This window comes from Phasianus colchicus, chromosome 2, assembly GCF_987193195.1.
Source record: "Phasianus colchicus chromosome 2, bPhaCol1.hap1.1, whole genome shotgun sequence".
Taxonomy (NCBI): domain Eukaryota; kingdom Metazoa; phylum Chordata; class Aves; order Galliformes; family Phasianidae; genus Phasianus; species Phasianus colchicus.
Window position 1 is genome coordinate 99,959,334 of NC_143437.1, and position 14,373 is coordinate 99,973,706.

Consider the following 14,373-nt stretch of genomic DNA (forward strand, 5'->3'; position numbering starts at 1 on the left):
TCCAACTGAAATAACCATCAAATGCAGTTCATATTTGCCTTACATATCCTGATATGGCACATATTCTTACAAGTATATCTTTGCCCTTTCAACTCTTTGAAAGGGTAGATAACAGCAGGATAAGGGGAAATGGTTTTAAGTTGAAGGATGGAACATTTTGGTTGGATGTCAGGGGGAAGTTCTTTACTATGAGAGTGGTGCTGGAACAGGCTGCCCAGAGAGGTTGTGGATGCCCTGTCCCTGGAGGTGTTCATGGCCAGGTTGGATGGGGCCTTGGGCAGCCCTGGTATTAAATGTGGAGGTTGGAGGCCAAGACTGTGGAGGGGGAGTTGAAGTTTCATGATCCTTGAGGTCCCTTCCAACCAAGGCCATTCTACAATTTTATGAAGTATATTTACTCACCATCTAAGAATAAAGTCACTAACCATACATTTATACTAGCTTCTCCACTGATAATTCTTAATGTACTTTTTCTGGAGGTGGCTCCACACAGAGAATTGTTACAATTCTATTGAACAGATTCAGAAATTCCCTCCAGGTATTTCCATTAAATACTGTATTAGGAGGGAAAGACAATTATAATTCATTAACCTCATTTTGAAGAGTGCTTAAAGATCTCTGTAGGCTTCAGTGATTACTTCTGGCTAGCAGAGAAGAACTGGCTGCAGGAAGGTAGACAGGCAGTGACTCCCCTTAACTGGGCATAACTTCACTAAGGAATTATACAGTAGGATTTCTCTGGGCAGCATCAAAAACAGTAAACAAATTATCAGGTTGTAGATTAAAAAAAAAAAAACAACTCAGCATAAACCTCTTGAAAGTATAGTAGTATTAACAGAAAAAATGGAAAATGGCAAAGTGTTGTGTCAGTTTTGTGAGGGGAGAGGAGGATCCCACCTTATACAACGAAACATTTCAAAAAGATGCATTGATTGAAGCCCCACTGAATGTTAAGGGACATTACATAAGGAAGAGCAACAAACATCCTGCCACATTCCCAGAACTATCAGCATGGAACTGCTTAATTGTTTCTGTACTCTACTACTGTACTCATCTCTCTCACCTCTCTAGTTATACTCCTTGCAATCGAACATCCATGTACTACTTCTGCTAGGAAATCCAATAATGTGATTACCTCATGCTTTGTGGGGTGAGCAAAATGAACTGCCGATGACACTGAGAGTCAGCCACCTTCAGAATCATGTCCATTGCAATTCTTCTGTTGAGCATATCCTAAAGACAAAGTTGTTTAGCAGGTGCTGATACTGACTGTGTACTTCACTGCATTATCGCTGCACACATTAGGGCAACAAGGTATACATAAGTTAGAAAACACTTTAATAGGAAGACTTACATGAATTAATTCATATACAGTAAAGCTTAGCTGAACAAAAATCCAATAAAAACAATGCTTGAGAAATGTTAGGGTTAAATTCTAAAAGCTATTAACAAAACTCTGGGAAATCCTTACACTCCAGATCTCAGTATATATGCATAATAGAAAGTTAAGTTTCTATCAAAACAGTCACACATTCCTACTCATATTCTTTTCCTATCAGCTTTGACATACATGTCTAACATTTCTTATTTCATTGGTATGCTGAGATGAACTTTGTTTCATTTGAGTAATGTTTCCTCTAAAATTCTGCCTCCTACATTCCTTTTGGAACAGTCCTACGTAGCCTTGTTCATCTCTAATTGCTTGGATCATTTTGTTTATTGTTTTTTTTTTACTTGTTTCTTTGGCTTTTCTTATTTATTATTTCTAAAAACACTCCTCTGAAGGCTTACTGATAAAAATGTATACAATGAAAGATACAAGCAAGGATGAAGCAAAGCTCTGATTCCAAAACTTGCACGGGAGAGCAGCTATTTCCCTTACAAAAATGCTGATGGAGTCCTCTTGTGGCAGGTCTCCAGCATTGCAGCATAAGGAACTACATAGTGCTTAACGGTATGGCTGCACTTAATGGCCCAGCTGCATCAAAACAAACTGGGTGGAATTACTTGTGAAATATATAAGATTAAAGTTCACTGCAGGGCCTACAGTTTTGCTTATGCATCTTTGTCTGGACAGATGAATAAAATTCTGTACAACTAATTCATAACACAGGATCTAAGCTTTTCAAGTTTGTAGAATCCATGACACAAGCAGGCAAAGCTCAGTCATTTAACACATACATGCTAAAAAAACAGCTGCTGGACCATCTTGGATTTATGCATTCCTTTCTGAAATTCTTTATGCCTGAAATACATCATCCTTTTTTCCTTCTAGATCTTTGATTCCCAGTAAATTGATCAGTGGAGGAAAGAGACACTGAAGGCAAGACTACCTACTACTGTCTTTGTCTCATAGAACTGACCTTTCTCCCAAACCACACTGGATGTTAATAAGGATATATATCTTTTACACATACATACACATATGCATATATATGTATATGAATTGCTAACTGCCTATCCAGGGAAGTGGTACACAAAGATGAGGTTTATCAGTTCTAGCTGACATGAGTATTTACTGTTCCTCATTCAGCATTTCAGCACCCTGGAAAGGAGCTACTAAGTGAAGTACAGAGCAAGTTTTTATTAAGAACTGAACTGCTATACTTGCACTGAAAAAAAATATTGATCACAGAAGTGGTACAAGTCAAGGCACATGCTAAAGGCCCAGCAGAGCCATTGGCAAAAGCCAAGGCACGTCCTAAGCTCATGACAGTAACAGCAACAAAGATAAACAGTAAGTGCCTGGGGAAGTAATAAAGAGTAACAGGCCAATTTTTTAAGAAGTAAGCTTCCAAAAAAATCACTAAACTTAGTGAAAGAAGTTCCCTAATGGCACTTCTGATTAATATGATTAGAGTTAACTGAAGTGTTTGAAATGCTAACCAATCACAACTCAACTGTTTTGCTAATTTACTCAAATTAGAATGGCAAATGTAGTTGTAACTGTACCATGTAGACGTCAAATTCATCCAGGCATCTGAAAGGAGATTCAGTAATGGACCATAGAGAAAGAATGAAACAAACTGTTGAGAAGGAACGTTCGCCTCCTGATAAAGATCTAACATTGCTCGGGGCAGGTCTGTCCTCCTCTCCAGGCTGAACCTGGAAATAAAAATAACAGAGCAATTTTTAAACTTGGAGACTTACTAACAGAGAAGTTATTTTAACTGTAAACGCATTATATATAATGTAGAGACATCACTTGAGAAGAAATGTATGTATTTCCCCACCATTCTGGAAAGGATCCAGAATGAAATGGCTCCAAACTATTTTAAAACACATTTCTAGGACCATCACAGCTTCCTCGACTATGGCAGAATGCGCTGAACAGATTAAATAAATGATTCTACCAGCATCTTCTTGTTCAGTTCTCTATTTTAATAGCTATGAAACAGTATTTAATAAAATGACAACCAGCATCGTATTACAGAAAAATCCAATGGTTACCCCAGCTATAATAGAAAAGCAGGGATATAGAACCTGCAGATTGACAGTTGCAGTTAAAGGAGGAGCAGTTTATTCATCAGAATAAGTGGAACACTGAAAACATTTGGTTCCATTGCTTATGGTGACACCTTGTGGCACTCTACCTAATTAAACTTAAGCTTTTTCTCAACTTATTAATTAAATTACTTTTAAATTAAATTACTTTTAATAAGCTAAGCAGGAAAATGTTTTGGTGGTGGTGGTTTTTTATTGTTATTATTTTTTTTGGGTGTTCTGGGTTTAACCTCCTCGACTACATTTAGATCTCATGCATAAAAAACATGAAACATCAACTAAAAAAAGAGAAGTTAACTGATAAAGTTACACAATGACTTGACATTTTTGAGTGTTCTGGATACCTGTCCTTCACCTATTTAATGAGGACAATGTCAACAACTATTTATGCCATCGCTACACATTTTCCCCTCAATTCCTAGAACTGAAGTCTCCCACAGACTAAGACTTTTGAGGGGGCACGTTAAGAGATACACATTTACAGAATACTGGTATTCTGTAATACTGGGAGCTATCAGCCACTTAAAGGAAATAGCCATCAAACATTCACACAGATACAGCAAAGCTTCCTATCAATGATACAGGGATGAATAATTTTGAAAGACTAACTCAAATGACTGACGAGTAAACTCCTAAAATTAAGAACACCTACTTTAATATATATTATCACGCTTGAAATAATATAAAATAACTTACTGTTATTGAAAGTGTCTCATTTTTGTGATCAAAAAGTATTCTTCCACTGCAACCTCGAATGCGCAGTAAGTGGTCAAAGTACAGTTTGCATCGCAGAGAAAGGAGCCTTAAATCAATTAAATCACACAAACATCAGGTCTGTACACCTTAAACTTGAAAAAACAACAACAGATTTCATTTTTTTTTTAAATTTAAATCAGCAGCTTCACATCAGAATCTTGAATGCTGAGCCCTAATCCATTAATAACATTTTCCTATATGAAATACACTCTCCTGCAGCTGACTTTAGACATTGGACGTATTGGAGAGACTCGTGGACACAGAGTAATAAGCAAAGAAATCAGAAGTATTGGCTTTGTACTTTCTGTAAGTTTAACTCCTGCTTTAATAGACTTTTCACATGCTTGTTCCACAGCTCTAACAGAAAAAGTGGTTGGTCTATGTCTTAGTTTACAACTGGGCGAGAGTAGCTGTTCTTCACAGCACTTGGTATGATGCTATGTTTGGTTTTCTGAGGAAAAACAATGTTGATAGTTGTCACTGAGCAGTTCTGTATGAAGTCAAAAATGTTTAAATGTTCTCAGATTCTTGTACCGCCCAGCCAAAGAGGGCACAAGGAGCTGGGAGGGGATGGAAGCAGACCAGCTGCGGAAGGAACTGGCTGGAAGGCCAGGCCCAGAGGGTGATGTTGAATGGAGTTAAATCCAGCTGGCAACTGGTCACGAGTGGTGTTCCCCAGGGGGTGGTACTGGGGCTTGTCCTGCTCAATATCTTTACTGGTGACCTGGATGAGGGCACTGAGTGCACCCTCAGTAAGTTTGCAGATGACGCCATGTTAGTAGGGAGTGTCCATTTATCTGAGGGTAGGAAGGGCCTACAGAGGGATCTGGACAGGCTGGATAGGCAGACTGAGGCCAGTGGGATGATGTTCAACAAGACCAAATGCCGGATCCTGCACTTTGGCCACAACAACCCCAGGCAGTGCTACAGGCTTGGGGCAGAGTGGCTGGAAGACTGCGTAGAGGAAACAGACCTGGGGGTATTGGTCAAAGACCAACAGCATGCAGGCTTACATCAGGAATGGTATTGCCAGCAGGAGCAGGGAGGTGATTGTCCCTCTGTACTCAGCCCTGGTGAGGCTGCACTCTGAGTGCTGTGTTCAGTTTGGGGCCTCTCACTACTAGAAGGACACGGAGGCTCTGGAGCATGTTCAGAGAAGGGCAGTGAAGCTGTGAGGGGTCTGGAGCACAAGTCTTATGAAGACAGACTGAGGCAACTGATCACATTGTTTTTCCAACTGCCTGACCAGGTGACCTCTAAACTATCAGGCATAACAGTACTGGATCTGAGAGCAAGATTGGGTTAGAAAACTATGCAAGACAAAAGGAAGGTAGAGGAACATGACTAGTAGCTGTGCTGAGACATTAATCACTAAAACTTCATAGGGACTCAACAGCTGTGCACTGCCTCACTTCACAAGTACCATGGAAATTTTTTTTAAAAAAGCATCAGTTTTGTCCAAGTTCTGTCCAGTATCATAGTCTATATGATCTGCTAAGTATGTCAGAGCACTCACTACAACTTATTCGAACTGTCTAACACCTGCTGGCTTATTTAAAGCAAACATATTTTCTTTCAAGTGTGTTTAAAAAAAATCCAAAGAAAAGTACTGTCAAAATGAATTCCAAATATACTTAGAGCATGTGTGACAACATCAGTCTTACTTATTCTTAAAAATTTCCAATGATAAGGACCTTTAACTGTAGCACTGTACATTTTAGGCTTTGAAACTGATTTAACTCTAAGAGAGCTTACGGTATCACCATAAAAATATCTAATTCTCATGAGCCTGCTCTGTAATTCACCCCCTGAAGCACAGGCACCAATTACATATCACCAGTATACTTTGCTGGCCAAAGAATACAACCTCAGAGACCACTGAACCACACTCCTCAACTAGCAGATCTGAAGAGCAGCAGAAACAACTTTTTATGATGAACATTCAAATTATAATCAAGTATAATGTCAGCATGTATGGAAATTTTTCTTTTTTGTTTTATTGTTTAATAAATACTTATATCTACATCCTAGTTACCTGAAAATTGAAAATACAGTAAAATGACCTTACCTTAAGAACCGACGATATATGTTGAATCTCTGTGTCATTATTTCTTCCAGCAGCCTAATAAATTTCTTTAAGTTACTTACTTTACTGTTTGCATCCTCATATCTTTCCTTTGCATCAAGAAATCGCCTGTTTTAATTAACAGAAAGTTTAGCTTTAACATGTAGTAGATTGAAACCAAGCAATTACTTCAAGTGCTAAAAATCAATTTAATAATTAAAATATTCACATAGAAATTGTATTGTAAGGCTCTATATTAAAGCTAAAAGCATTTCAACATGTGAGGTAATCCATCCTTCACAAATTAGAAGAGAACAAATAATTAAGTTTTGCTTCTATTTGTTTTTTTGTTGAACAGAATCTCTTGTACCAAAGAGAAGTAATGATTGAGGTTCCCACGTACAAGAACAGCCAACGAAACACAATGCAGTCTAAATCTCAAGTAACTGTCTTAACTTCTACATTAGTTTTCCTGACTAGAAAAATGCTTAATGCTCTGTGCATCCCAGAACAAGAGTGAGTTTTGATCTAGTCATAACTGGAGTACCTCTAAATACTTAAGTGCAAGTGCTTAACTATTGATAGTTTCAGAGTATCAACCCTGTGTGAAACTTACCTACAGAGGAGGTTCAACTCTCCTAAGACCATTCAGTACTGGTTGACTGAGCAATCAATACAGTATGTTTTTATACCTTCATCTATTGCTTAAGTATGAAAAATACATGAACGCCCCCTAAGAAAACTGGTGTTTCCTCTCTCTCTTCCATCTTACTTGAACTAGACAGATATTAACAATGACTTACTGTATTATTTCTTCTGTGTTTCCACGGTGACTTTTTTCTGTCTTTATCCTCTCTCTCAAGCGATTCATTTCTGCATCAAGACTCTTGACAGTACGGCTGACTTCTATGCGCTCTGAGTAGATTTGCCTAGCCTGTGCAATTTTTTCCTACAGAAACGTTTGAAATTCAATTAGCTGTTACATCTTTAAAATGTCTGTTAGTCTTTGCTGCAAATATTTTGTGGTACGGAAAAGGTAAGGCTTCCAAGCAAAACCATAAGTTTTTGTACTATTCTTTGTGTACACTCATTACAACAAAATTGTTGTTACCATCAACGATTTTACTAACAGCATTTCTGAATAGGTAATTATTTATTATTGCTCTCTTCCAGTATCTGAAAGGTGCTTACAGCAAGAACGGGGTTGGTCTCTTCTCACTGGTGACAGGACAAGGGGAAATGGCCTCAAGGTGCACCAGGGTAAGTTTAGGTGGGGTATCAGGAAAAACTTTACAGAAAGGGTTGTTAAGCACTGGAATAGGCTCCCTCAGGGAAGTGGTTGAGTCACCACCCCTGGACGTGTTTAAAAACCTGGATGTGGTGCTCAGGGACATGACTTAGCGGAGGATTGTTAGAGTTAGGGTAGTGTGGTTAGGTTGTGGTTGGACTCGATGACCTTTAAGGTCTTTTCCAACACGAGCAATTCTATGACTCTAGTTCAGTACTAACAACAATATTTGGCAATTTTAGATGTGTTCACTATTATTTATCTAATACAGATAAATGAGGAACTAAATGCACCATACTTCAATCGGACTTAATAATCTAAATGCTTCCATAAAGGATTTTAGAGTTAGTCTGTAAGGCTTAACAAGTTCAGTCACTGAAAGGTCAGGCATGAAGTCTGTACAGGAGAAGAATCTGGCTCCCCAAAAGCAGAACAGTAATATTCAGATTAACTTAAAATATGCATTTCTGGGTGAAGGCATTCCCATCTTCGCATTGCATAAATGCAGAAGAGTAATTCCTGATGGATAACCATTAACTTATCAAGACTGACATGGTGCTCTGCCAGACAGAGATGCCTCGATTCACTTACACAAAGTCTACTTGATCTACACGTGAATAGCTTGGAACATAATTAAGAAAATATTCAGCTTACCAAGTATTAACCATCGTCTGTATGCTATAAAAGTAGAATGATTTATTACCTCCAATTCTTTCTCTTTGGCAGCTAGTAATTCTTTATGTTTTTTAATGCAAGTCAAATGTTCTTTCTTTTTGTCTTCATAGTACTGCAAACGACGTCTTCTGTTTTCCACTTCTGAGTCCGCTTTGTCCAATTCATCCTATTTTGAGGAAGTCAAGATGTGAAAAGTGAACTGTATGAGGCAGGCGCCTAAGCACCTCTCTATTATATACACACTTTTCAAGTGTAATCTGATGGCAAGAAGGGTGGGAGTGCACAAGATGCTTGAAGAGGACAAAACCAGAACCACTGACCCAAATGGACCAAAGGGACTTTCCGAACATATGACATCATGCTCAACAATAAAAGCTGGGAAAAAAAAGGTGAGAAGGGAGGAGGACATACTTGGAGTAATGGTGTGTCTTCCAAAGAAACTGCTATGCTTGATGGAAACCTGGTTTCCTGGAAGTGGGTGAACATCTGCCAGCTGGAAGCTAATGAATCCCTTTCTCTATTTTGCTTGTATACACTCTTTGTGATCTACCTAGTAACCTGGCTTACTCTCAATCCACAAGATTTCTCACTTTCACTTCTCCTCTGATTCTCTTCCTCATCCCAATGTTGGGGGAGTCAGTGAGAAGCAGCAGGTTGCTGAGATGGAATTGAACCTTGATGGGATGTTCTTTCTACTAAACCCCCCCCGAAACACATTCATTGTGTGTACTCCATTCTAACCAGAACTTCTAATGCACTTGATTACCCGGCTGTGTGAAAGCTCAGCGTTCCACTCTAACTAAAGTGCATGACAGCTGCTACAAAACTAATGCCTCTTATTTTATTATGTTGGTGGGATGGCAGCAGACACTGAACCTTCCCGTTAACATTCTGTTACATTTTGTTGCTGTGTGACAGCTGGCAGCAGGGGGGCACTCTGATAAAATGCTGTCTCATATGGAAGTGCATATGAAACAAAGGCATGCCACTGAATTCCTCCTTGTGGAAAAAATGGCACCCACTGACATTCATCAGTGCTTGCTGAACACTGGGGACAAAACAGTGGAGGTGAGCACAGTGAGGCAGCAGGTAGTGTGTTACAACAGTGACATCAAAGACAAGCCACCTATCAGACAGCCATGCAGATTTTAACAGGTGTGGTATGCAGCCTTGTTCATAGCTGGCAAAAACGCATAGCTAATGGTGGTGGCTAAGCTGAAAAATAGTTTTTGTTGTTTTTTTTTTATAGCTGAGAATTTTCTCTATGAAATAGTGTTACTGTGTTCTTTGCATCTGCTTTAGTTTCTATGGAAATAAATAGGAAGCATTACTTTTAGAGCAACTCACATAATATAGATTATGGCAACTTCTGTATCATGTTAGCTAACTTGACTAAATGTCTTTTCAGAGATGCTTTGCAGATAGAGTTATCACGAACAATAATGTAAATTAAAAGGCAATTTCATTCCTCATCCCTATTAATTAGTACATGGCTTAAAAAAAAAAAATCAAGAATATTAAAACAAATGAAAACAAACCAACATCAATAACAATGGATGCTCTCAACTTTTTGTAATCGTATCTTAAAGCTACAGCTTGATATATGCTGATTGTTTAAGAATTTCCACAACAGATACACTGTAGTTAATATATTTATCAGTTATTTTCCTTACCTGTTTCCTTCCTCTTCTTGTTTACTCCTGATTTCCTAATTCAGGCTGACCACATATCAATACACAGTTTATGTGAGGCACGCAAGAGATTTCTGCAGTGGTAAGTCTTTGTGTCTACTCATTCCTTTCTTTCATATGTTTACAACACTTTTTATATGCTGAACTCTGTTATTTCAATTTTAAACCCTTAATTCTTGTAGTATGAGATTGCCAAAATTCCATTTGCCAACACCAAATTTTGCCTTTATCTTAGGCTATTTATCTTGTGTTCATTTTCAACAATTTCCAAGTATATTCTCTAATCTTGAATAATCAAAACCATGTAATGGTGCCTTCTGTGATTGTGTAGCTTTATAGAATAACAACCATTTCATAGAGAATTCCAAATACTATTTTGAAAACTGACCAGTTATGAATATTCTTAGCCAGGACTTGACAGAAACAAGTTGAAACGAAAGATGATCTATTTTCTCAGGTAGGATCAGGAAGGATCATCTTGCTTCCATTTAAACAAAAAAATATAGTATGGAGGTGTTGCTACCTTTATTGGATTAGTGATATCTTCTACTTGATTCATTTTCTCTTTGATTTCTTGAAATCTTTTCTCAGCTGCCCGAAGAATCTCATTCAGTTCTTCCATTTTTCTGCTTTCTTCCTGCATTTCTTGTCTTACAGATTCCATCTTTTTTTTATTTTCTTCAGCCACATCTTCCTGTCAAAATATATTAAAATAAAGAACAAAAGGAAGATGTATGTTTACACATTACTTTGCCTTTTTACAGGAATACAGGATGAGTAACTGTACTGTCAATGCTCCCAAGACAATTATACCATTATTAACTGATTATCACCATACATACTTCCTGTTTTAGAAACACAAGTATTAGGGAAAAAATTTAAATGGAACCTTGTATTATATTAAGATGCTTCTTCACAATCAGACAATCGTGAAAGCAAAGTAAGAATGAAGGACAAATATCAAGTGAAATAACAGGTAATAATACATAGTAGTGATAAGGAAGTGCAGGGAAAAAAAAAAAAACCACCAAGAAATATTCAAGAAAGGACTAACGAGAAATAAATACATAAATTAACCCTTATCAGAAAACAGTAAAATTGTTTGTTGTTGACACAGTGTCTGATAATCTTTTTACAAATACAAAAAATAGAATGATATTTTCCTACAAAGAGGAAATTGAATATTTTCTGTTTCAGTAAAAGGATAAACATGCATTTCCGACACCTACAGGACTTGACTGTCTAAAAGAAAAAAACCCTGAACATTAAAGGAGCTCACAGAATCATTATCTAATGATTCCTTACTTGTTGAGTATGCTTTGAAATTTTTACTGACACGTGCACACATGCACACACAGAAAGACAGCCTACTGATAAAGTATGAAGTTATGCAATTCATCCTGCCACTGACCCCAGATAAAATAGTAGGAAAGCTACAACTAGTTCTAGATCTTCATCACCTAGATATCAGCTTATTACAGAATAATACTTAAAACAATGTAACTACTAATGAACAAATCACAAACGTTTATATTCTAAAGTACTAATCATACATTCTAAGAATATAAAGACAAGTACTTTGAACAAACCATAGTGGTATGATCCTTCCTTAAGCTGGTATTTGCACTTCAAAACTTAAAACTCCGTGGTAAATTGACAACAAAGCAAGAAACTATGGATTCAGGGCAGAAAGGCATGAAAAATTATCATAGAATCATAGAATGACCTGGGTTGAAAAAGACCACAATGATCATCTAGTTCCAACCCCCTGCTATGCGCAGGATCACCAACCAGCAGACCAGGCTGCCCAGAGCCACATCCAGCCTGGCCTTGAATGCCTCCAGGGATGGGGCATCCACAACCTCCTTGGGCAACCTGTTCCAGTGTGTCACCACCCTCTGTGAAATTCTTTTTCCTAATATCTAACCTAAACCTCTCCTGTCTCGGTTTAAAACCATTCCCCTTTGTCTCATCACTATCTACCCTTGTGAACAGTTGTTCTCCCTCCTGTTTATATGCTCCTTTCAAACACTGGAATGCCACAGAGGTTCGCCCCAGAGCCTTCTCTTCTACAAGCTACATAAACCCAGTTTCCTCAACCTTTCTTCATATTATGGTCCGGAGTGTCCTTTATTTATGCCTTGATGATGCTGCTTCTGACCTCCAAGCCTAAATTCATTGCTTCTTCCCAGCCAAAGTTTTATGGTGCTGTGTAACTTGAAATAACCAATGAAAATTCACAGAATATTTCTTTATGCCACCTTGCCTTCCATACACCCACAGTGCACCACTCATTTGAAGAAAAGAAGAGGAAAAGTAGAAAAAAAAAGAACAAAAAACCCCACAAAACACCCACCCACAATAAAATAATACCACTGACATAATTGTAGACTTTCTGTATACAATTTTTTTTGCTATTTATCCAACTTGCACCCTGAATGATAATCTAGGGTATCTAGGGTGCCTGCTTATTTCTAATTGTCAATCATTGTCAACATTCAAGGATATTTTCCCACAAACTTATTAGATAAAATTAGATAATCTTTTCTTACTAATACACGGATGTCCATATACTGGATTTCATCAACATTCTCAAGATCTGCTATTTCTGCAGCTGTTCTTCGTATTTTTATCTAGAAAAAAAGTGAATAATATTAAGCTTACCTAAAAAAGAAAAAACGTTCATTCATTGAAATCTACATAGAAAGTAATAAATTTCAACTTAGAGCTTCATCAGTGGCTATGAGAGAGAGAATTCCTCCTGCTTACCTATGGAATCCATTTCTACAAGTCAGAACTTAATGTGAAAATAATATGCATTTTAAATCATTCAATTATAACCATGTTTCCATTCAACATGAAATCTGAATCAAAAATATTTTACATTCATTTAATACAAATTCATGTGCCATTTGTGTGCTGGTTCTTATTTGTGATTTACTGAATATAATCTAGAACGGTATATCATCTCATACTTGCTAACAGTAATAACATCATTAGTTACCATAAATATCTATCATACCCACTAGCATGGAAAGTCTTGCAGAAAACAAGTACTAATGGTTGTAAAATGATATAATTTGTCTTTTTTATTAAACAAAACTTAGAAGTGTGGAATATTCAACATACTAAAATAGATCAAGAATATAAATAATAGCAGGAAAAGAAGCAATATTCTGGGAACAAAAAGGCAGTGCTCAACAGAAATACAGAAGGGGAACATAGCAGAAAGAAGCCTCTACTAAATACTGCAACAATTTTCCACATGTATCTCAAAATAACAGCAGAGATTTTATTTATGAGCTTTAGCACACCAGTGAAAAAACAAAATGAAACAAGATCACCATAAAGAACAACAGCAATATTGCCAAAATTTCCATCATCCTAAATGATGAAAGTACTCTATAGATGCTAGCATATAAAATCTTCTGCTTTTACACAATTGGCAAAGCACGGGTAAGCATAAATACTCAAAATTATCATCTGCTCAAAGTGAAAGTCAAAGTGAAACAGGAAAAGACTGACCAGAATCTAAAAAGGAGCACTGTGCCTATTTTTACCTGTAGTTCTTTTTGATGCTGTCGATGATGATGAAGATGACTTTCATTCTGCTTAATTTCATTTTCAGTGGAAGACAAACGTTGCTGAGATGCTGCCAACTGTGCTTTCCGGCTTGCAATTTCATTCTCCAAGAGACTATAAAAAAAAAAAAGTGACATTGGGATATTATTATATACAGACACAAACACAGATAAACGCGTGACAAAGCAAAGCATAGAAAAGCACAAAAAATATCTTAGGTTTGTGATCAGTGGATTACTGATCAGTAAAAAAATACCAAACCTCTGCAGTAGAGCTCACAGTTGATAACTACCAGATAATGGTTGTTTAGTCCCAGATGAACAAAAGCATTGATGCAGTTTGAACCACTGGTAACTTTCTTAGCAACTGTAGCAAACAGGCTAAATACCTGAACTAAACTGCAGAATTACTTACAAGAATATCAATGCATCTTGAGAGAAAACAAATGCTTTGACTAGGAAAAACCTACTTTCAGTAACAGAGAAAATAATATGAAAAAAATATTCCATACATTCTCATACTTTTCTTTCTATTAAAGATTTCAGAGACTTCCATGAGTTCTTTCAGCATGTGGTAAACCTATTTAAATGCAAAATAAAACCAATATTTTTATTATTATTTTATTATTATTATTTATTGGTGACTAAGCTCTGCTAGAGTCCTTTATCCCTAGAAAAGGAAGGCAAAATTTTACTAATATTACAGTTCACACAAACAAACAACACCCACAATTTTTGTGTTTAAGTGTTTAATCAACCTTCTATTGTTAAGGACGCATGAAATGGATTGGACTGATTATGTCTCATCCCAGA

General features: G+C 37.1%; 1 protein-coding gene across 2 annotated transcripts in view; it reads right to left on the reverse strand.

Annotated features, from left to right (window-relative positions):
* SMC6 (structural maintenance of chromosomes 6) overlaps positions 1–14,373 on the reverse strand; it is a 31,403-nt gene that overhangs the window by 702 nt on the left and 16,328 nt on the right. For both annotated transcript variants that reach the window (XM_031611276.2, XM_031611277.2), the window contains exons 19-27: positions 13,540–13,675; positions 12,532–12,612; positions 10,503–10,673; positions 8,317–8,454; positions 7,129–7,274; positions 6,329–6,454; positions 4,201–4,306; positions 2,953–3,105; positions 1,136–1,233 (exon numbers count right to left, since the gene is read on the reverse strand). In XM_031611276.2, coding sequence (XP_031467136.1) covers positions 1,136–1,233; positions 2,953–3,105; positions 4,201–4,306; positions 6,329–6,454; positions 7,129–7,274; positions 8,317–8,454; positions 10,503–10,673; positions 12,532–12,612; positions 13,540–13,675 — 1,155 coding nt within the window. The remainder of the gene's footprint in view (positions 1–1,135; positions 1,234–2,952; positions 3,106–4,200; positions 4,307–6,328; positions 6,455–7,128; positions 7,275–8,316; positions 8,455–10,502; positions 10,674–12,531; positions 12,613–13,539; positions 13,676–14,373) is intronic.